At 42.5% G+C, this 25332-nt stretch overlaps 1 protein-coding gene across 1 annotated transcript in view; it reads left to right on the top strand.

Annotated features, from left to right (window-relative positions):
* Positions 1-25332, top strand: part of emid1 (EMI domain containing 1) — a 438363-nt gene that overhangs the window by 399662 nt on the left and 13369 nt on the right. The window contains exons 10-14 of the mRNA XM_063034463.1: positions 8374-8426; positions 8734-8796; positions 11428-11472; positions 17849-17893; positions 24609-24693. Coding sequence (XP_062890533.1) covers positions 8374-8426; positions 8734-8796; positions 11428-11472; positions 17849-17893; positions 24609-24693 — 291 coding nt within the window. The remainder of the gene's footprint in view (positions 1-8373; positions 8427-8733; positions 8797-11427; positions 11473-17848; positions 17894-24608; positions 24694-25332) is intronic.

Raw genomic sequence — 25332 nt, forward strand, 5'->3', positions numbered from 1 at the left:
CTATTTTTTCCTCTTATTATCTTGTACACCTCTACCATGTCTCCTCTCATCCTCCTTCTCTCCAAAGAGTAAAGCCCTAGCTCCCTTAATCTCTGATCATAATCCATACTCTCTAAACCAGGCAGCATCCTGGTAAATCTCCTCTGTACCCTTTCCAATGCTTCCACATCCTTCCTATAGCGAGGCGACCAGAACTGAACACAGTACTCCAAGTGCAGCCTAACCAGAGTTTTATAGAGCTGCATCATTACATCACAACTCTTAAACTCTAAAAGAAAAGAAAACCTTAAGTCATATGCATGTTAAAACTTCACTTACCATTAAGTGAAAAAAGCAACAGATTTGGACCAGATGGCTTTATATATTTATGCTTTATCAACTTTAGCCATGTATCTCTGGGGAAAAAAAATCATTGGAAAAGTGGAAACACATTAATTAAACCTAACTATTCAATAACTTTAGAATATTTTAGAATTTTTTGAGGATGTAACTAGTAGAGTGGATAGCAGAGAACCAGTGGATGTGGTGTATTTGGATTTTCAAAAGGCTTTTGACAAGGTCCCACACAGGAGATTAGTGTGCAAACTTAAAGCACACGGTATTGGGGGTAAGCTATTGATGTGGATAGAGAATTGGTTGGCAGACAGGAAGCAAAGAGTGGGAATAAACAGGACCTTTTCAGAATGGCAGGCAGTGACTAATGGGGTACCGCAAGGCTCAGTGCTGGGACCCCAGTTGTTTACAATATATGTTAATGACTTACATGAAGGAATTAAATACAGCATCTCCAAGTTTGCGGATGACACGAAGCTGGGCGGCAGTGTTAGCTGTGAGGAGGATGCTAAGAGGATGCAGGGTGACTTGGATAGGTTAGGTGAGTGGGCAAATTCATGGCAGATGCAATTTAATGTGGATAAATGTGAGGTTATCCACTTTGGTGGCAAAAACAGGAAAACAGATTATTATCTGAATGGTGGCCAATTAGGAAAAGGGGAGGTGCAACGAGACCTGGGTGTCATTATACACCTGTCATTGAAAGTGGGCATGCAGGTACAGCAGGCGGTGAAAAAGGCGAATGGTATGCTGGCATTCATAGCAAGAGGATTCGAGTACAGGAGCAGGGAGGTGCTACTGCAGTTGTACAAGGCCTTGGTGAGACCACACCTGGAGTATTGTGTGCAGTTTTGGTCCCCTAATCTGAGGAAAGCCATTCTTGCCATAGAGAGAGTACAAAGAAGGTTCACCAGATTGATTCCTGGGATGGCAGGACTTTCATATGATGAAAGACTAGATGAACTAGGCTTATATTCATTGGAATTTAGAAGATTGAGGGGAGATCTTATTGAAATGTATAAAATCCTAAAGGGATTGGACAGGCTAGATGCAGGAAGATTGTTCCTGATGTTGGGGAAGTCCAGAACGAGGGGCCACAGTTTGAGGATAAAGGGGAAGCCTTTTAGGACCGAGATTAGGAAAAACTTCTTCACACAGAGAGTGGTGAATCTGTGGAATTCTCTGCCACAGGAAACAGTTGAGGCCAGTTCATTGGCTATATTTAAGAGGGAGTTAGATATGGCCCTTGTGGCTAAAGGGATCAAGGGGTATGGAGGGAAGGCTGGTACAGGGTTCTGAGTTGGATGATCAGCCATGATCATACTGAATGGCAGTGCAGGCTCAAAGGGCCGAATGGCCTACTCCTGCACCTATTTTCTATGTTTCTATGTTTCTATAACTAAGTTAACTTGCAATTTATCGTTGAAGTATAATTGTCTTACACTGTTAGCACTTGTCAACTGTAACTGTAACATATTTGTCAAAAACAAGAGAAAATCTGCAGATGCTGGAAATCCAAGCAACACACACAAAGTGCTGGAGGAACTCAGCAGGCCAGGTAGCATCTATGGAAAAGAGTACAGGCGACATTTTGGCCCAAGCTCCTTCATCAGTCCTGCTTACCTCAACTGTTTACTCTTTTCCATTGATGCTGCCTGGCCTGCTGAGTTCCAGCAGCATTTTGTGCCCGTTGCATATTTGTCGTCTGTAGTTCTCTGTAGGTTGTTTCATCAATAATGTTCACTGGTTGATTATGTGCCGTGTTGTAGCACGTGGGTGATCATGGTCTGTGATCATGATTGTTCTTGTAAAGTTTTTCTACAGAAGTGGTTTGCCATTACCTTCTTCTGGGCAGAGTCTTTATAAGACGGGTCATCCCAGCCATTGTCAATACTCTTAAAAGATCAGTGGTCATATAACCAGGACTTGTGATACGCCCCAGCTACTCATACGACCATCCACCACCTGCTCTCATGGTTTCACATGACCCTGATCGGGGTGGGGGGGGGGGGGTTTACACCTTCACCCAAGGGTGACCTGCAGGCTAGAGGAGGGAAGGAGCATCTTACACCTCCTTTGATAGAGATGTATCTCCACCCCGCCATCAAATTATTATTTCTGGTTTCCCAAGAAAGCTACCGAAGTATGACGCTGGACATGCCATTTCACAGAAAAATCAAATTCAAATGCAAGCCTGAATTGGAATTTTGAACCTGGGATGATCCTTTCCATTGGGGAGAACAGATGGGCACGTGGTATGAGATCCCAAGCTGTGTGATTCAATTGGGACAATGCATAATAGAGCAAATAATCAGAGCCAAGGCACTGAGTTTTCACGCAACTAACTTGCCGAAGGATGGAAAGAATGGAAGGGAGAACTTACACAGTATATTGAACTAGATGTGGAAGTTAAACCGGAGGTAACTAAAGTGGAGATATTATGCATCTCGTTGGCCAGAAGGGCGGAGGATTGTACCATAAAGCCCAGGAGAATGATTCTGATGCATTACAAGCATTTTACAAATTGTTTATAAGTGAAACAGTTGACCTTTATTGGTTACTCAAATACAACCAGGAGCAAGGGGAATCCATTGATACTATTAACCGATCTATGGTTGTCAGCACACAGTTGCTTTTTCACAGGTTTAAAGGTCTTGCTCCAGAGACCAATACATCACCAGCTGAGATTTTGAACAGACTGAGGGCTTGAAGCACCCAGTATCTCTGCTGAAATTTCTCTGTTGTACTGTTTGTTCCAAAGTTGCAAATGGTGTCTTGAAACAGGGCTGAGAAATGGCAGATGGAGTTTAACCCAGATTAATATGAGGTATTGCACCCTGGTAGGGCAAATGCAAGGAGATAGTGCACTGTTAAAGGCAAGACCATAAGATCCTTAATAGTGCTACTGAGCAGAGAGACTTTGGGATCCAGGTTCATATCTCCTTGGCAGTGGCTACACAGGTCGATAATGTGGTTAAGAAGGCTTATGGAATGCTTGCTTTTATTAGTCAAGGCACTGAGTTCAAAAATCAAGAAGTTACGCAGCAACTTTATAAAATACTGGTTAGGCCATATCTGGAGTATTGCGTACATTTCTGGTCACCCCACTATAGGAAGGATATTGAGGTTTTGGAGAGGGCGCAGAAGAGATTTACCAGGATGCTGCCTGTTTTTAGCAGGCATGTGTGTGGGCATGTGGCCAAGTGGTTAAGGCATTGGACTAGCGACCTGAGGGTCGTGAGTTCGAGCCCCAGCGGAGGCAGCGTATTGTGTCCCTGAGCAAGGCACTTAATCACACATTGCTTTGCGACAACACTGGTGCCAAGCTGTATGGGTCCTAATGCCCTTCCCTCGGACAACATTGGTGTCGTGGAGAGGGAAGACTTGCAGCATGGGCAACTGCCAGTCTTCCATACAACCTTGCCCAGGCCTGCGCCCTGGAGAGTGAAGACTTTCCGGGCGCAGATCTATGGTCTCGCAAGACTAACAGATGCCTTTAACTTTAAGCTATCATGAGAGGCTGGATAAATTTGGGCTGTTTTCTCTGAAGCACCAGAGGCTGACGGGAGATCTGAAAGAGGTTTACAAGATTATGAGCATCTTGTATAGAGTGGACAGAAAGTATCTGTTTCCCAGGGTAGAAATATCTAATACCAGAGGATGTGCAATGAAGGTGAGAGGGGATATGTACAAGGGGGATGTGAGGGGTAAGTGTTGTGCTCAGAGTGGTGGATGCCTGGAATGGTGGCAGAGGCAAATACATTAGAGGTTTTTAAGAGCCGTTTGGTTTGGCACATGGATATAAGGAAGGGGGGTGAGATGGGGATATGGTGTGGTGGGAGGGTTTAGTGTTTGTGTTTTTTTGATTTGCTTTTTAGTTGGTTCGGTACAATATTGTGGGCCGAATGGCCTGGCCTGTGCTGTGCTGCTCTAGGTTGATTATGCTCCTAGTTTTACCTATGGGGTGTAGCAAACATCTACTCACTTTGAAGGATTTGATGGAATCCAGGAGTCCACGTAGCAGGAACTGCCATAAGAAAGTCTTGATTCTGCTAAAGTGTAAGAGAGCTACAGAGTCGTCTAAAGCTAAGCTGGAAACGGTGGATGACAAGACAAGCATAACTAGAAAAAAGAAACTATTGCCAGAGTTATTTAGATTGTTACAAGTACTGTATAATGAACAGCAACAACAGTGGCTGAAAAAGAAACGTCCAATATGCGAATGTGCACGATGTGGACTTGGAAATGATTTATTTTAACAAGTAAAGATGAGAAAGACATTGAAAGTTTGTGGAGTGGTTAAAATGACATGTGTGTGACTGGAGGCATGGCTAGATTTAGAATACTATTTGACAGCAATGTAACTGGCACCAAAAATGTCAATGCAGAGAAAGGAACAGCCACTAGATAGGTCGATGCCAAGAGGCTGGTACAAGGACAGTCAATGAGATTTCAACTGGACACTGTAACAATGTGTAATGCTCACCAGAAACAAACCATCAACTCTGAGACTGTACAGCTGAAATTAAACCAGTCATGAGCTTTTAATGTACAACTAGATTGCCCAAAATCCAGCTGAGGCTTGGTCTCTGAAGGTGTTAAACCCAAAAATCTCAAGCGAATGACTATTGGATTTGACTATTGGAGGGCATGAAAGTATCAGACCCTTACCTGGGCGAAGCTCGGTACAGCGGCTGAGACTGAGGAAGATGCAACATGGCAGGATCGGTAAGATTATTTAATCACTTTAGCTGCACAACTGACAGATGATTGTGCAGATGAGTGCATGGTAGTGTAGTGGTTAGCACAGTGCTTTACAGTACGGGCAAGACAGGTTCAATTCCCACCTCTGCAAGGAGTTTATACGTTCTTCCTGTGACCGTGTAGGTTACGTCTGGGTGCTCCAGTTTCTCCCCACAGTCCAAAGGCATACCAGTTGTTCTGTGATAAGGCTCGGATTAAATCGGGGGATTGCAGGGCAGCGTGACTCAAAGGGACAGAAGGGCCTATTCCATGCTGTATCAATTAATCAATCAATCAATCAATAAATGTCTTTCATGGAATAGGGTATATGGAAAGTGAAAACTTCTTCATGTCTGATGAGTTAAAGAAGCTGTTAAGGGCTGTTTCCTTGGCTGTCAAGGAGAGGCTTAAGTCTAAGTTGGAGAGACCTATGGTGAGGAGACAGGACACTCCTACTCATTGATTATTCAGTTTTGTGTATATTCGGAACTCAAACTTCCAACTTACCTAGAATAATGAGACCTTGCTGGAGTCTGAAGAGGGCCGATGCTCTATAAAAGGAAAAGAAGATGTTCTGGCAGACAGGAGTAGTACTGCAAGGAAGGAATGGGTCTTGACATGAAAAGCCTGATGTGAAAAGCGCGTATTTAGCCTGTTTCAATACATCATTTGCAATTTTGGAATCAACAGTGCAACAGAAAAAAAATCAGTGGGGGTGATGTGCTTCAAAGTCTGGTAAAAAAATCTCAGGAGGTGACGCATTGACCTCTGGAGAATGAGAAATAGTGGAAGAACTTGAGTTGCACGAACACCGGAAGCTGAGAGCCCTGATGACCAAGTGCAAGCAATGGAGGTTGAATAAACTAAAACTGAAATTCAAAAGCAGGATGCCTCCTTCACGATGATTTGATTCGTAGAGCTGGCCTGAAACCAGTTCCAGCAAAATTCAAGCCCGTGAAGGACATTACAAGAGGAAAATACTGTCTGTGTTTCAAACTGTCTCCAATGGGACGAACTGTGTGAGCCATTCAGAGAACTGACCAAGGAGACTGTTGACAGTGATGTTGATTGGACACACACACAAACTCTCTCTCTGGCTATCCATCCCATAGGATGATGATGGTTCCTTTCAGTCAGTTAGTGGGGTGCTACCCCACTCCTCAGAAAGGATCAGCGTGTGCATGAGTGGATTTTAGGTGAGTAGGAGGTTGCACAGGTCCAGACTCAGCCTCTCGACATCCCCTCCCGGATCCAGTGGCATGGTGGGGTCCAAGACGGCTGGGGGAAGTTCTGTTGCAGTGAATGGCCAGACCAAACTTCGACGCAAGGGATGCCCTTTCCGCGCTTCACGGCACGTGTTTGCTAGATGGCCGTTGACCCTACGAGAGGGTTCATCTGCCCTTTGACAGGTCTTGTTTATCGTCCTGCAGTGTGCCTAGCCACCCTCCTCACCAGGCAAGCCTGGTGGGGGAGCCAGTTTAGTCTCCGACCACCCGACCATGCGGCAGGTAGTACTGGGTCACATGGTACCAGTAGCACTCAGACCAGTGACCTGACCAGAACACACACAAACTATTGAACAAGTGAATAAAGAGCCTGTGTTATGATACCTTCATGGTAAGTATTGAGCATGGTTTACCATAAACAATGTTGTGAATAGCAAATGGCAGCTTAATCCTTGATGATATTACCTCGCTTTCCACAGAGCACTGGAATGGAGGAAAGTACTGTATTCTAGAATGCCTTCGAAGCTGAGAGTCCTAGCCTTGTGCAGTTCAACAATATGAGAGACGAAGAGTAATGTAAAAATGTGTAGGACAGCTAAACGTGGCCAAAAGAAGACAAACACGCTGCTGCTCTAAAGATGCCAAGCACCTGCCATAGCGAAGAGAAGTGGACACAGCAAAGTTGAAGTGCATGTCACACCAACATTAGATGTAGTAATTAAGCACACACCCCACCAGGGGTTATGGCACTGGAGGGAACCCCATATCAAAGTAATAGGACCATCCTTCAAAGACCACAGAGGACAGTTGTTTGACTAATGAAAATATGGCAGAATGCACTGCTAAACACACAGAGCAACATGTTACGATATTTCAAGGACTTTATGCCAAAGTAGAAGATATAGATAATGGAGGGCTATCTGGACGTTTTATTTCCTTCCATTTTTCAATATAAAAGGAAGCACTAAACTTAAAGGACAAAAGTAATGTATGTTCATGGATAATAATGGTGTAATCTCTTTAAAGTTTGCTAACTGGAAGCTAGTATTGGAACAGGGTTCGGTAAGAAACCAGGTCAAGGATGTTTGGAAAAGAAAACAACTATAAGAAGGATGCTAGCTGCCTCCGTAAGCTGTTTCATGGACAAAGTACCTTTGTTAACAACTTAATGTATTATCTAGTGTTGGCGCGTGGCCAAGTGGTTAAGGCGTTCGTCTGGTGATCTGAAGGTCGCTAGTTTGAGCCTTGGCTGAGGCAGAGTGTTGTGTCCTTGAGCAAGGCAATTAACTGGTGCCAAGCCATATGGGTCCTAATGCCCTTCCCTTGGACAACATCGGTGGCGTGGAGAGGGGAGACTTGCAGCATGGGCAGCTGCTGGTCTTCCATACAACCTTGCCCAGGCCTGCACCCGCGAAACCTTCCAAGGTGCAAATCCATGGTCTCACGAGACTAATGGATGCCTATATAAATGTATTATCTATGCCTTAGTGACTAAGATTAATGCTGAAATAACAGCTGTACAATTATGTGAGATGAGGCTTATTGTCCTCTGCTGCCAATGGGTCAGGTTTCAGCAGATATGAGAATGGGGTGTGGCTCTGATGTTCCCATCGTCCGCTTAATATCATTGAGTTGCTATCGGCTTCTGTCATCAGACCACAGTACCATTCTGTGACTCATTACAAAGAACTCACCCAGCAAAGAAGTTCTGATATACAACAATGAAGAGTCACTATTGTATAGAGCAGAGGGTTCCCAATCTTTTTTATGCCATGGACCAATACTATTAAGCCATGAATCCATGGACCCCAGGTCATGAACCTCTGGTATAGAGGTTAAAGGCATGTAGGAGATCACTGGATATGGACAGAGTACAGACTGTGTGTTTAGTGGCATTTCAGCAAATTTGAATGAAATCTATAAAAACCATTATTTCTGATGGCCTTGTCTGATCCTTTTCACACATCTACATTTGTTCCTTACAGTGTTTAATGTTTGGCAAGGTTTTGTATACCTATCAGATTTAAGGACTGGCAGATATTAAACACATCGTTTTTTTGAAAATGTCTAGGTTCACCTGGACCACAAGGACCCATGGGACCACCTGGGCCTCCTGGAAAAGATGTAAGTCATCACTGGGTAGCAGTGCCAAAATTTTTCCAATTTCACAGCGTATCTACTCTTTGTCACATAGTGACTGGTGTCCTTACTCAAAAATATAAAATTGAAACATAATATAGCACAAAATGAGTAGTGAATTCTGTTTTCTCATTAACGGACTTGGCCATGATAAATCAAAGACCATTGAATCCTCACATTATCATTTCCTAGAGAAAGAAAACTAGGTAACTGAATTAGATCACTGAATGAGTACCATATCGTAAAGACCTTTTGTTTCACTCTTTCTTCTAATATACCTTTTTGTGCACAGGGAGCGCCTGGACGAGCGGGTTTACCAGGGCTAGAAGGACCTAAAGGTGAAAAAGGAGACCGAGTAAGTAGCATTTATGTCCCTGAAGTTGGAGCACAACATGACCAAGGTACCAAAAGTGCAATTTGGGAGTGCAGCAGTAATTGCTGTTCCAGCTGATTAATTGAGAGAAGAAATAAGACCTCAAACATGCACCTTCATGCAGAAGTGCCAGGTGAATGATACTTGTCCTCTACCTCCCCAGCATTACCTATACCAGCTAATTTGACTCACTGCCCATGGTATGTAACCTAGGTATCACAGAAGCCGTGGGTCTTGAAAACACTTCAGCTGTGGTATTTAAGACTTGTGATCTGTGCCAACCGTACTGCAAGTCTGAGCTATTCCAATACAACTGGAGAATTTATATGTACTTGACAGTGTGAAAAATAGTTCGGGTTATGTCTTGATCATAAAAAGTAAGACTCAATCATCATCACAGTGACAAACTCTCAATATTAGATGATACTTTGGCACAATAACCAATTTCAAGTGAGCTGCCGTAATTGTCAATATCAGTACCTTCCATTCTTATGATCTCTACCTGCTAATGGAACAGCACAATCACTGTCAAATTATCCTCCAAGTCATGTGATGACCATGGACTTCCATCCTTTGTTGTGTCTGGGTCATTGAACTGACCATTAACATTATAACATGGATGTTGACCCATTGTCTGGGTCTTTGAATTGACCATTGACATTATAATATGGATGTCCATCCATTGTCTAGGTCTACCATCTGACGTTATAACACTGATGTTGTCTTCTTCACAAAGATTCATCCCTTTTAAAGAGATTAGCTTTATTTGTCACATGAATATTGAAACATACAGTGAAATGCGTCATTCACATCCTTTCAAATCAGTGAGGATGGTGCAGGAGGCAACCTACAAGTGTTGCCACACTTTCAACACTGACATAACAAGCCACAATTCACTAATCCTAAACATCTGGTATGTCACTGGAATGTGGGGAGAAACCAGGGGACTCGGAAGGAACCCACACAATCACAGAGAAAATGTACAAACCCCTTACAGACAGCATAGAATTGAACCTCGTCTGGTGATCACTGGGGCTGTAAAGTGATGCACTAACCACTAGGCTACCGGGCCGCCCTTTGAGAAGTTTTGTTTAGAGGATAGCTTACCAAATATCAAGACAGACCAGGATTGTCTGCCTTGAGAGTGACGCTACCATCTATTTTTTTTTAAATAGTGTATTTTTTTATTATATGTACTGATACAAGGCTGATGATGAAAGATCATACAAAGACTCAAAAGCCAGCAGGTTTGACCTAAGCTGAAATGGCAGCTATTTAGAAGTGACTGCGTCCTTGTAGTGGACTGGTTCTGACACTCTCTGCAGCTATATGATAGACCACGTTGGCAGTGCGAGTAAGCCAGTACGGAAGCACACGTCCATGAATTCGGTTCTGTTGATTCACCTCTGATTGGATCTTGGGTCAGCTACTAATGGTACTTGACTGTTGCTGGAAAGTACAACATGCACCATTTTGGTGAGTGCTGATAACTGCTGCTTGATTTTAGTCCGTGCCACCATCCCTCCTTTTCTGTAGTCCTCTGTTGGGTGCTGGGATCGGAAGACTCGGATATAATGATCCAGTTCCATCAGGTTGGAGCTACAAACATTCGTGGCATTGAAAATCTTTCATTTCTAACCCCAAATAACACACCAATCTTTATAGAGCGATCAATTTCAATTTTCTGGGTGTCATTAACTCTGAGGACCTAACCTGTACCAAGCAAATCAACGCAGCCATAAAGAAGGCAAGACAGCAGCTATATGTCATTACGAGTTTGAGGAGATTTGGTATGTCACCAAAAGCACTCGCGAATTTCCACAGGCGTACCGTGGAGAGCATTCTAACTGGCTGCATCGCTATCTGGTATGGGGAGGGGGCGGCTGCTACTGCACAGGATTGAAGCAAGCTGACGAGAGTTGTAAGATTAGTCAGCTCCATCATGGGCACTGGTCTCTGTTGCATCCAAGGCATCTTCAAGGAGTAGTGCCTCAAAAAGCTGGCATCCATCATTAAGGACCCCCATCACCCAGGGCATGCCCTCTCCTCATTGCTACTGTCTGGGAGGACATACAGAAGCCTGAAGGCACACACTCAACAATTCAAGAGCAGCTTCTTCCCCTCTGCCATCTGGTTTCTGAATGCACATTGAACCCATGAACAGTACACACCATATTTCACAGCTCTTTTTCTCTCTCTGTTATTGTGTATTGCATTCTACTGCTGCCGCAAGGTTAACAAATTTCATGACAAATGCTGGTGATATTAAACCTGATTCTGATGCGACTGCTTTCAAAGAGAATACTTTCAATGAGAAATTTCCAACCATGAAGGCTAACTTTGTTTTATACTTTCTCATCAGCCAGCTGTGTCCAAACCTAGTTTCTGCTCTTTACTGCTGCCGGCCCTATATTTTAAATAACGATGTAACTTTGTGACTCACCATATGTGGGAATTTTTTTTTATTAATCCATACCACATGCATTGTAAATATCACAGACTTGAGTAGCTCCACAGTCTCGTTGTCTTGAGCAATGACGGTAAAGTTCTGTTCTATTCTATTCCATCAAGTGCCTGCATTGTGAGTGAAATTTGTGTTTAATTCTCCATCAGGGCCCTTCTGGATATCCTGGAGAAAGGGGTTACAGAGGAGAAACAGTAAGTTAGATCCTACCAGACTTTCAGGACTGTTTTTCCACTCTTTTAACTCAGTCTGATTTGTGCATGCTGTACACCTTGACTTGTAACGAGATGACCAGGAGGGTTGGCAAATGCTCCAGACCACTAAGATGTGTTCGGGTAGGAGGGGAGGGTGCTGACCAGAAGTGTACATCAAGGGTAGAAGTTGGGGTTGATGGGAGGATCTCACTAAGAGGATAACAGTAAATTCATAGCCTGGTGATTCAATATTGTACCCTCGCTCCCTCTCCCATACACCCCATCACTCCCTCCCCACCTCTGACCACAACTAATAATCTTAAATCCATGTCTTTCCAATGAATTATGCATTTTGATGGCAGCACAGTGATTCGGAACACTCTAACACCAGTCCTTGCTGAAGGAAAGCAAGCTAACACAAGGAATGGAAAACCCTACAAAAAGTAGTAGATGCAGCCCAGTCCATCACGGGTAAAGCCCTCCCCACCGTTGAGCACATCTACACGCAACGTTGTCACAGGAAATCAGCATCCATCATCAGGGACCCTGTCACCACCACTACTCTCTTCTCTCTTCTCACTACTGCCATCAGGAAAAAGGTACAGGAGCCAAAGGACTCACACCACCAAGTTCAGGAACAGTTTTTACCCCTGAACCTTCAGGCTCTTGAACCAAATGGGATAACTTCACTCGACTTCACTTGCCCCTTCACTGAAATGTTCCCACAACCTACGGACTCACTTTCAAAGTCTCTTCATCTCATGGTCTCAATATTTATAGCATATTTATTTTTTAATGTTATTTATTTACTTCTGTATTTGCACAGATTGGTGTCTTTTACACGGTGGTTGAACACCCAGATTGGTGAAGTCTTTCATTGATTCTGTTATGGTTATTATTCTATTATGGATTTATTGGGTATGCCCACAAGAAAATGAGTCTCAGGGTGGTGTATGGTGACATATAACTACTTTGATAATAAATTTACTTTGAACTTTGAATGGGCTTCAAGTAGATAAATGTTTAATTCAGTGTGCTTATTTTTATGGAAAATTTTAACAGCAGAGGGAAATCAATACACAGAGAGTCCTTTACCCTGTTTATATAGACATCTTGAGCTACCAAGATATCAAAATTCTTAACTCAGTGGAGATGGCTGAATCAAAGCCTGATTTTACCACTAGAAACAAGTGATGTCTTTTACCTCAGAACAGACAACATTGTGATGTGGTTATAACTTGTCAGCAGTTGCTGACAACTAGTGAGTGCATTATCCAAGAATTCCCAGCCTTCGTGCTGATATATTCAGAGAAATATTGCACATACATGGAGACAGGCTTTTGTGAAACAATGCATATTTATCGTAACTCTATGATCAGTGTCTTAGTGTGTGTAAGTTTGAATTTCATTACGTCTGTACAACACACGTCTACAAATAGAGTCGGCATTGCTCCTGAAAGGATGCATCGTTTGTTATGATTAATGGTCATAGATTAAATGGGATGAAAGTAGGCTCAGAGAAATCGGTGACTGATTCTCCAAGTAACCGTACACAGGCAGTGGAAGTAAAAATATATTCAAACTGTACCCTGTCTATTTCACATTTGTTTTGTTAACTTCTCCTTTTTCACAAGGCGAGTTGGATTACAGAGAGGTATTTCTTTTGTAGATTGTCTATTCCATAAACTTACTTAATCTTTTTATTCCATTTCTTCACTTGGACGTTTTATCCTTCCTGTGTTACCTAGAAGTATTTTGTTTTGAGATATACCATAAAGGTTAAGGGATGACTTAATATCAAAGATGCCATAGAAACTTCTTCCACTGATTGGGGAGTCTAACAGATGGAGAAAAGGTAAAGATTACACCTGGTCCTTTGCGATAGATATTGGGAAGCATTTCAAAGTTTAATGCTCAGAGTAAGCTTATTATCAAATATGTCAGCATATACAACCTGGAGATTCATTTTCTTGTGGGCATTCACAGTAAATACAAAGAAGCACAATGAAAGACCACACTTTACGAGATGGACAAGCACCAATGTGCAAAAGACAACAGACTGCACAAATATAAAAAGCGAAGTAATAATAATAAAATTAGCAATAGGTATTAAGACCATGAGATGAAGAGTCCTTGAAAATGAGTCCACAGGTTGTGGGATGGGTGGGTGAAGTTGAGTGAAGTTAAACACAATGGTAGAATTTTTTTAAGCTCTTCCATAAACAGATGTCAATAGTAAAAAGCAACTTGAGTTAGTTCAATAGTTAATCGGGAATCTGGATCTCACTGAGATCCTCATTAACCAGAAGTACAAAGAACTATAGCAATAAGGCAAGTAAATGGAGCTTGGTTACAAATTAGACAAGAAAACTAAATAATCCATTTGGTAAGGGTCTTGGCCCAAAACGTCAACTGTATATTCCCCTCCATGGATGCTGCCTGACCTGTTGAGTTCCTCCTGCATTGTGTGTGTGTTGCTCTGGATTTCCAGCATCTGCAGAACCTCTTTTGTTCCAGTTGCACTGTTATTTTGATTATTTCAACTTGTGCTCAAACCGTTTGACAGCAGAGTGCATTTTCCGCTCTTTGCAGGATTGGACAGGTTAGAAGTACAATACTTCCCTGCACTAACCCTTAAGCCAAAAACCCAACCTCAGAACCGTGCACTAGTGTTGATGAGTATTTTAATCTCTCTTGAAGGACCCGGTGACTGACTGCAGTATTCTTCACACATAAGACATAGGAGCAGAATTAGGCCATTCAGCCCTTCAACCATTCAGCTCCACCATTCTATCATGGCTGATTTATTAGAAATCTCAAACCCATTCTCCTACCCTTTCCCTGTAAAATTTGACACCCTGACTAATCAAGAACCTCCACTTTACAAACACCCAATGACTTGGCCTCCACAGCCGTATGTGGTAATGAATTCCACAGATTCAGTACCCTCTGCCTGAAGAAATTCCTCTTCATCTTTATTTTAATTGGATGTCCCTGTATTCTGAGCCCCATTCTCCTCATCTGCCTAACTCCTCCTGTTTCGTCAGCACTATCTGGCCCTCTACCTATCATTGTATTGTCTGCAAAGCTGGCCACAAAGCCATCAAAATGTCATCCAAATCTGTGGTATATAACGTGAAAAGAAGCAGTCTCCCAACACCAACCACTACAGAATGCCACTAGTCACCGGCAGCCAACCAGAAAAGGCTCCCTTTGTTCCCACTCTTTGCCTCCTGCCAGTCAGCCGATCTTCTATCCATGCTAGTATCTTTTCCGTACCACCATCAGATCTTGTTAAGCAGCCTCACATGCAGCATATTGCCAATGGCCTTCTGAAAATCCAACTACACACCATCCACTTACTCTCCTTTGTCCAGCTTGCTTGTTATTATCACAAATAATTCCAACAGATTTGTTTGGCAAGATTTCCCCTTGCTGACTTTGGCCTATTTTATCACGTGCCTCCACGTACCCCAAATCCTCATCCATAATATTGGACTCCAACGTCTTCCCAACTACTGAAGTCAGGCTAACTGGCCTATAATCTCCTCTTTTTCTGCCTCCTATTGTGTTCACTCACTTATACAACTGATGAGACCCGAAGCCAGGGGATAGAAGACAAAGCTGGAACTCAAAATACCCCCTTATTCTGTAAAACCACACAACTACAAAAATCTTAGAACTCAACAGTACACCCCAAGGCTGAGACTGTATAAGGCATTGCTCAGACTGCACAGTTCTGGTGTCCTTATCTAAGAAAAGATACGCCAGCATTGGAGAGGGTCCAAAGGTTTATGAGAATTATTCCGGGAATTAATGTATGACTGTTTGATGGCTCTGAGCCTGTACTGGCTGGAGTTTAGAAGAATGAGGAGGGATTCCATTGATACTTATCAAATATTGAAAGGCCTACACAGAGTGGGTGTGGACAGGATGTTTCATATAGTGGGTAAGTCTAGGACCAGAGGGCACAGCCTCAGAATAGAGCGGCGTCCATTTAGAACAGAGATGAGAATGAATTTCTTTCACCAGAGGGTGGTGAATCCATGGAATTCATTGCCACGATCGGCTACGGAAATCAAGTCATTGAATATATTTAAAGTGGAGGTTGATAGGTTCTTGGTTAGTCAAAGTTTCCAGGGAGAAGGTAGGAGACTGAGGTTGAGAGAGATAATAAATTAGCCATGATGAATTTGTAGAGGAGACCTGACAGGCTGAGTGGCCTAGTTCTTCTCCTGTGTCTTATGGTCTCCCTACTCTAACACTGGCCCACTCACGTAAAGGCCGCTCCTACAATGCCCACGCCATTTAAACTTAACAACTTTATTTTTTATTGGTCCTTGCCAAATACCTAATTATGCACAATCCAATGTCTTCTCAGAAACTGTGATGAATGCCCCGACGGTCTCCGCTCACTTCTTTTGCTCTCTCTCTCTCCTGCTACACAATCCACAGTCTCTTCACAACTCTGGTGCACAGAATGACCCTGTTTAATCATTATCATTATTGCCATAAATCTAATCACATCGTTACATATCAAACTGATCATATTCTTAACTGCAGCCTAATCAGTTGATCTCTCTAACGCCAGAGATCCGTGGAGGCAACTTTAGCACTTTGTCCCAAAGTCAAATACATATGGAGGCCTAATTAGATTAGATTAGATTAGACTCAACTTTATTGTCATTGTGCCGAGTACAGATACAATTAGCATCTAACCAGAAATGCAAAGAATAGTGTTATTTACAAAATAACTGCAAATAAAAAGTAAGCGCTACAGCACACAAATATAAAAGTACTGAGACAGTACAATATGGGTGCAATACTGCTTAGCGCTGTGATGTGAGGTTCAGCAGGGTCACAGCCTCAGGGAAGAAGCTCTTCCTGTGCCTGCTGGTGCAGGAGCAGAGGCTCCTGTAGTGCCTACCGGATGGGAGGAGAGTAAAAAGTCCATGGTTAGGGTGAGATGCATCCCTGATAATGCTTTTACTACTACAGTGTAAATAATTGCTACTTACACTGTAACAATGTTGGCAAGTGGCCAAGTGGTTAAGGCATTGGACTAGCTACCTGAAGGTTGTGAGTTCAAGCCCCAGCCGAGGGAACGTGTTGTGTCCTTGAGCAAGGCACTTAATCACACATTGCTCTGCGATGACACTGGTGCCAAGCTGTATGGGTCCTAATGCCCTTCCCTTGGACAACATCGGTGTTGTGGCGAGGGGAGACTTGCAGCATGGGCAACTGCTGGTCTTCCATACAACCTTGCCCAGGCCTGTGCCCTGGAGAGTGAAGACTTTCCAGATGCAGATCCATGGTCTCGCAAGACTAACGGATGCCTTTACTTTACACGGTAGCACAAGCAGAAACTAACTTCTCAAAATAACCCAGGCAATTAACCTGAAAGGCTCCGGTTTGCATGTTTAGCAGCTCATTAGGTGTGATATTGACCAACCTCACAATTAGGCCAGGAAGAAAAAGATCTCTTCAATATGCAAAACCTCAGCACAAATTCAGACTTTGTAAATAAAAACAGATTAGTTTCTTTTTGCATCCACACTTGCTGGGTGTGCAGGTACTTTCATTACACTATAAAAGATTGATAATTTAAATATTCAATCATTAAGGACCCCCACCACCTGGAACATGCCCTCTTCCCATTGCTACCATCAGGGAGGAGGTACAGGAGCCTGAAGGCACACACTCAACGATTCAGGAACAGCTTCTTCCCCTCTGCCATCTGATTTCTGAATGGACATTGAACCCATGACCACTACCTCACTACTTTTTTGATCTCTGCTTTTGCACTACTGATTTATTGAGATACAGTGCAGAGTAGGCTCTTCCGGGGTCTGCAATATACATCATGAAATTCTTTTTCTTCGCAAACATCCACGAAAACAGAGGAGTGCCCCAAAGAATGAATGACAGTTAAATGTTAGAACCCCAAAGCCCCCCTCCGCTCCCCCTCACACACATAAGCAGCAGAAAGGCAACGACCACCCCCCCACCCAGCAAAAAAGTATCAACGCCCTCCACTGAGCACTCAAACATGCAGCAAGCATCAATAAAGACACAGATTTGCAGTACCTCAATGACTAATCGTTCACCCAGTAATTCAACATACCACAGGCTCCCTCTCTCTCCCTAATGAGGGGAAAAAAGGTGTCCCCATTTCACAACGAGACGGAGACATAACAAACAACCTGCTGATCTACGAAGTTAAAAGTCTGTTGCATCGCTTTTTCCAAGCTCTGCCCCCAGCAGCTAGCCCACTGTTCCCGATGTTCCGTGTTCTGCTGCCGCACAACATATTTTATTACCTCTGCCGGTGACGTTAAACCTGACTCTGATCCAGATTATTTGTTATATCGTATAGGGGGAGCCAGGAACAAAAGGAGAACCCGGAGATAAAGGACCACCGGTAAGACACTATTGATTAAACTTCCTCATAACTGGAAAAGAACTTCATGTAATTAATTAATAACCATGCTCCATTTAACTTGAAACTTAAAAATACACTATAATATCATCGTCAAAAGTACAAACTACAGAATATTTGATAGTAAGCATTTAGAGTTCTGTAGGCTTGTTAAGATCTAATTCAGCATCATTTCATTACTGCATTAAATAAGAGTGTTTTGATTGTTTGCTTTTGAAGATCATTTACAAAAGGTATACTCTCCTGTTACTGATATAGAATGCATGAGTATTGGAGCCAATTGATAATTGTGTGAGTGCACCAAACTTACTAACATCCACATATCTACCAGTCTTGATCTTTGTTGTTCTGGCAAGCTGGCAAATGTAAAAACAAATCATTACCAAATGTTGTATGATTAGTAATGTAAATTGTTCCAGTTTTCACATAAAACCATTAATACCTTTGCAGATACACGATTATAAATCTGCAGTATTGTGAGCAGTTTTGGGCCCCTTATCTAAGAAAGGATGTGCTGATATTGGAGAGGGATCAAAGGAGGTTCACAAAAATGATTCTGTGATTGAAAGGCTTACCCATATGAGGAGCGTTTGATGGCTCTGGGCCTGTACTCACTAGGATTCAGAAGAATGAGGTGGTGGTTTGGGGTGGGAAATCTTGTTGAAGCCTATCAAATGTCAAAAGACCTTGGAAGAGTAGATGTGGAGAGGATGTTTTCTATGGTAGGGGAGTCTAAGACCAGAGGATACAACCTCACAATAGAGGCACATCTATTTAGAATGGAGATGAGGAGGAATTTCTTTAGTCAGGAATCTGTGGAATTCGTTGCCACAGGTGGCTATGGTGGGCAAGTCATTGGGTATATTTAAGGCAGAGGTTGATCGATTCTTGACTAGTCAGGATATGAGGGATACGGGGAGAAGGCAGGAGATTGGGGCTAAGAGGAAAAGTGAGCAGACTCAATGGGCCTAATTCTGCTCTTATACACCATATATTTTATGGTATCCTGTTTAAAAATCTATCTGCTTGCTGTGATTTTGGGGCAGTAAGTTTCCCTGGCATTTAAAGCAATCCCCCATAACCAGGTTATCTTTTGACTTTCCCACAATCTCCCACAAAACATCTGTCAAAAGCCAGAAGATGCCCGAAAGCAAAGTGCTTCAGACGTTGGAAATGTCTTAAAAAAGCATAAACTTCTGGAATTCGTCACCAAGTCAGGCAGCATCTGTTGAGAGCAAGTGGAGACAAACATGATAACTATTCATCAGAATGTAGAAATTTGGAGTTGCTCCTTTGCCGATAGGAAGTAAGTAATGATGTGATGACTTGGCTGGCCCTCCAGTTCCTCTGAGTTCTCTCCTGAACCCCTCTACAAGTGAAAACTTGTACAAGAGGAATAGACTTAGTAATCCATGCTACTTCGTTTAGGAACTTCTCTGACCCCCTAACTCAAACCATCTCCAGGTTAGTATCATATCTCAGCGTATTGATTATCACTTACTTTTAGGTGGTCTGCAAAGTAAACTGAGTAAGGTTTCTGTGACATTGTACTCAAACATCAGAATTTCTGAGAACTAATCCATTGCAATTTAATGTCTGGTTGCAGAGAGTATCTTGTGGAGATCACAATGATAAAGGCAATAGGCTCATAGAGTGCTGTGGCACAGAAGCAGGCCCTGCGGCCTATCTAGTCTGTGCCAGCCTGGTCTTCTGCCTTGTCCCATCTACCTGCACCCATACCATTGCCCTCCAAGCCTCTGTCATCCATGTACATAGCTATCAAAACACCTCTTAAATGACAATGATGGTGTCTAGTGTAATGATCATAAAGTGTCAAGTTTAGGCTAGACCAGGGGTTCCCAACCTTTTTTATGCCCTACCATTAACCAAGGGGTCTGTTAACCTCAAGCTGGGAAACTCTGGGCTGAAGCACGAACATGGCTCTTGACCCACAATGTCAACCTAACGAAATCGGTCTGGTTGCATCCCTGCCGGCTTACATGCAAGATTCAAGTCTATTTATCACCGGTACGTCAAAACGTGCAGTGAAATGCGTCATTTGCATTAACAGCCAACACACTCAAGGGTGTGCTGTAGGGCAGCCCACAAGTGTTGCCACACACTCCAGCACCAATGTGGGATGCCCATGATGCTTGGCAGAGCAAAGCAGGACTCAACGAGCAACAAGACAACAGCCACAAAACAAGCCCCCCCACCCCCATCCCTCCCTCTCACTCACTCACATACACAGTCTTCTAAATCCAGGACAGGCCACCTTCTTCAGCTTCCCACCTCGAATGGATCTAAATGTCTCCTACATGTTGCTATTGTATCTGCTTGTACCATCTACCCAGCAGTGCATTCCTGGCCTCTACCACTCTCACTACGGGGAAAAAAAAATTGCCATGTACATCTCCTTTAAATCTTCCCCTCTCTCCCCTTAAACCTATACCTTCTAGAATTTGGCATTTCCACTCTGAAAAAGATTCTATCTATCCGATAACTTTACATATTTCCATCAGGTTGTCCTTCAGCCTCAAACACTCCAAAGAAAATAATCCAAGTTTGTCCAGCCTTCGTTACAGCTAATATTCTCTAAACCAGGCCACCCGTCCTTCTGAACATGCTCTGCCCCTTCTCCAAAACTTTCACCTCCTTCCCGTCGTGTAGGAACCAGATCTGCACAAAATGCTCTAAAGGTGACCTGAATAGAGAAAATTTACACGGATGTTGCCGAGTCTGTCGGACCTGAGTTAGAAAGAAAGATTGAGTAGGTTAGGATTTTATTCCTTGGAACGTAGAAGATTGAGAAGAGATTGATAGAGGTATACAAAATTATGAGGGGTAAAGATAGGGAAAATGCAAGCAGGCTTTTTCCACTGAGGTTGGGTGGAATTACAACCATAGGCCATGGGTTAAGGGTGAAAGGTGAAAGGTTTAAGGGGAACCTGAAGGGAACTTCTTCATTCATAGTGTGCTGAGAGTGTGAATCGAGCTCCCAGTGCAAGTGGTGCATGTATACTCGATTTCAATGTTAAAGAGAGGTTTGGATAGGCACATGGATGGTAGGGATATGGAGGGCTATGGGCCCATTTCAGGTCAGTGGGAGTAGGCAGTTTAAATAGATCAGCATAGATTAGATGGGCCAAAGGCCCTGTTTCTGTGCTATATCTTTCTATGACTCTGAGGTTTCATACAGCTGCAACATGACTTCCCAGCGTTTATACTCAATACCCTGATTGATGGCACACACCTGATTTACCACTCTATCCACTGGTATTACAACTTAAAAGGATTGAAAGGCTTATCATATGAGGAGTGTTTGATGGCTCTGGGCCTGTACGCACTGGAATTTAGAAGAACAAGGAGGGATTTCATTGAAACCTATTTAATGTTGAAAGGCCTAGATAGAGTGGATGTGGAGAGGATGGTAGAGAAGTCTAGGACCAGAGGGCACAATCTCATAACAGAGGGACACCAATTTAGAATGGAGATGAGGAAGAATTTCTTTAGCCTGAAGGTGGTGAATCTGTGGAATTCGTTGCCTCAGGCAGCTGTGGAGGCCAGGCCATTGACTGTATTTGAGGGTGACCTGGCCTCCACAGAGGGCGATAGCTTCTTGATAAGTCAGGGCGTGAAAGGTTATGGGAAGAAAGCAGGAGAATGGGGTTGAGAGGGAAATGGATCAGCAATGGCCTAATTCTGCTCCAATGTCTTATGGTCTGAAAGGCAGCCCTGGGCTAACATCCTAAGATCCCTCTGTACTTCAATGCCCCTATGAGTCGTGCCATTTATTGTATACCTTTCTCTTGCATTTGACCTCCCAGGACATATCACTTCACACTTGTCTAAATTAAACTCCATCTGCCATTTCTCTGCCCAAATTTCCAACTGCTCTATTTGCTACTGTCCTGGGAGCATTCCGCACCATTCACAACCCCACCAGTTGTGCAATCTGCAAAGGTGGAATTATTTTTAAGACCTTTGTACAAACCTCATTTCACTAGCTTTCACTGACCTGACCTCCTTCTCCCTTGCTGTTCGCTGATACGTAGATTAGCACAGGGAAAAGCTCTATGAATGTGTCTTGACACTGTGTGGCAATTTCATCTAAGGGTCATGCTGCCAACTTCATGTTGAGGCATTGCCTCAAAGTTGTGGATACAAGCGAGAGAGGCCATTTGATTACTTCAGAGGATTATAACACTTTCCTATTAGACCAATGTTCATCTGTTACTTAAATAAAGATCTTTCCCCTCCAATAATGCCGCTAAAAGCCCACACCAAATATTAGCTAAAGGAATGCATTGAAGGTGGGAGGGGGTAGGTTCAAAGGGGATGAGAGGGAGGAGTAAGTTTTTTACTCCAAGAGTGATGGTTGCCTGGAATGCACTGCCTGGTATGGCGATAGAGGCAAATATATTAGAGGCTTTTAAGAGACGTTTGGATAAGCACGTGGATGGAGGGATATGGACATGGTGTAGGCAGGAGGGATTAGTGTTTGGGTGTTTCTGATTTGCTTTCTAGCTGGTTCGGCACAACATTATGGGCCAAATCTCCCGCTCCTGTGCTGTACTCTTCTACGTTCTACGAATGCTTTCCCTAAATTAGTGTTAAACTTTCCATCTGCCATTGTGTATTTGCACTGTCGTGTTTGATAGTTCTGTTGAAATAGTATCTTGCTTTACCTTTGAGAAAATGACTCTCTTTCACTCCCCGCCCCCCCAAAATTTGCCATACCATCTGGGCAACGGGAGTCACACTTTATGTATCTGCAGTTCTGATAGGAAGCCTTGCTCAATAACAAGACACAATAGAATTAAATCTGGGGAACTTTCTGCGTGAATTTCTGATCAACTGAGCTTCAGGTTCATACTCTTAATAACCTTTGAGTAGCTAATTGTCCGTAGAAATTTAATCTCACAGCTTTTGGGATGGGTGCCCAGTGTGGCTGCTCCTGACCCAGGCAGAACACGTGGAAGAGAGAATCAGACAGAAACCAGGGTTTCAAAGTATGAAACAGAAAATGATGTTACACTGATAATGCAGATACAGTTCTGCTCTTCCAAGGAATCCTTCTGAGTACTCGTCTACTTCAATAAACTGGTAATAACAGCGTAGCTGCTCGGTCCTGTTTGCGTGGGGGGGTGGATTTCTTAGAATCACCAACAACACGAACTGTAACTTGCTCCTTATCAATTCCTCCTGGTTCACAAGGTCAGGGATTATGGACATAGAATTTCTATTCCAGTAACTGCCCTTTTGATGTGAGCAACCTTGTTTTGAGATTCTAGCCAAAACCCCTCCTTGTGGTTTGGCAAATCCCCCACTTTTCTGTCACTTGAGACCAAGCATCTTCATCCAAAGGTAAGGGAAGGAAAGCAATGCTGACTATCTACTTCCACCACACAGCATTGTGGTCTAAGTCTGACAGCAAGTTGTCCATATACATTTTCTATTGTGGATGATGGGTAACCATGGATTAACACGACTGTTTTCATTAACTTTAGAGTTTGGTTTTGTTGAGCTAATGACTTACTCAGTAAATAATCCTATATTTTAACAAATACAACAGAATCATTATAAGTGCAATAGGCTTTAATGAATTTCCCAATTCTATAAATTCTTGATGATCTGCCTTAGTGTTTTCTTTTGGGGCTGAATGCTGAGATTGTATCCCCTCACTGAATTCACTTATTTTTTAAAAAATTCTGTAAAACTTTTTGAAATCAAAACTTGCATTTTGCTTTCTTCTGAGACGGTACCTTTGGTGGTCATGAAACAATTATTATGTTCTTGGTATTACTGAAGTGAAGCTGTTGCAATCTATTCTCAAACTGAAAATATATTTCCTAATTATGGATACAGAGGTGGTTTCTAGGCTCATTGTTTAGCGTTGATGATTTTGTTCTATATATTTTATGTTTATTTAAAGTCTATACTTTGTTGATTCCTAAAAATACCACATGACTGAAAGAAAGAATGCTTATGAAAATTGTTTTGGGGTGTTTTGCTCTCTGAAACTGAGTGCAGATAACTTTAAGTAAACTTGGCAAATTATGCCAGACATATTATAAATGTGCCAATAAATCATTTACCTGTTCCTCATGCAACAGGAAGGGGATACAGCTGTGGAAATGTCATTAAAACTGTCCTCCATTCATGTTGTCTTGTTGCATGACTTACCATATTGTGTACGTTGCCTGATTCTAATAATTTGCATCTGGCTGCTTCATTAAATAGAGAAATATTAGCATGCTGATGTGTCGTCACTTCACGTCTGCCTTGTGAGACATTTCAAGTAATAATAATATGTAATAAGATATAGTTTGCATCATTACTAAACAAAATATCACCTTTGCTTGAGGAAAAGTGAAAAGTTTGAAAATAATGTTTTGCATTTTCCTGAGGGAATAATTTGATTGATTTGATAAGAAATGTGTACTGAGCTAGCTTGTTTGGTAGTCTTCTTGAAACGTCCAAGCTCTTGATGAATGCATTGTTATGACTACTTAAAAGTACTATCTAGTGTTTGCGGTTTAGAGACTGAAATGGAACGTGCATGCTGCTGTCTCTGTTGTTTGGTCGTTCATATGGAATGCTGATATTGAGGCCAATCCCTACCAAACAAAAAGGAGGATATGACAGCAAGCCAGTTGCTGGCATTTCCCTTGATGGCTGTATCTGTCTTCCACAGGGGGAAGGTATACACCAAATCCGGGAAGCTTTGAAGATTTTAGCAGAGAGGGTATTAATCTTGGAGACTATGATTGGTATTCATGGTGAGTAAAGGGAATAGATCAACATTTGCACTGAGTCTTGTGGCCAAGCACAACAGAATACACAACGGAAGGTTAAAGATGAACTGTTTCGCTTATTTGGAACATTATTACCAGATTGAATTGTCTCAATCACATTAGATATAAGGAAGGAATTAAAATTAAAAGGATGTTACCACAATATCAACAAAAAAAAATCTTCCTTGTTGTGTGTCTGAGTGTGATGTTCAGTTCTCAGTACAAATCAGTGCTGTAATGATGCTATGTATGTGTGTGTGTGTGTGTCTGTCTGTGTGTGTGTGTGTGTGTGTGTGGGAGTAACCAAATACCCAGACACTGGAACAGTGGGAACCAAGAAGGCCTGCGACTTAATCCAAAATAATCTCTTATACTGTAACAAAAAAATGATAACAAAAGCCTGCAAATAGCATTGAAAATTTGCCATATTTACCAGCTAATCATTTGTTTAAAAAAAAGTTGTAAATAATAATTAATAAAATATTGAAAATGGTTAGAACACAGCTGACCTGGTTCCTGAGTCCTGCTCAAAACTAGTTTTTAACTGGGGAACAAAACATTTTCTGTTGCTGTTTTCGATCTCCACCAGGCTGTTAGTTGGCAGATGTTCCAAGATCTTCAAGC

The sequence above is a fragment of the Mobula hypostoma genome, chromosome 27 (assembly GCF_963921235.1).
Source record: "Mobula hypostoma chromosome 27, sMobHyp1.1, whole genome shotgun sequence".
Lineage (NCBI taxonomy): Eukaryota > Metazoa > Chordata > Chondrichthyes > Myliobatiformes > Myliobatidae > Mobula > Mobula hypostoma.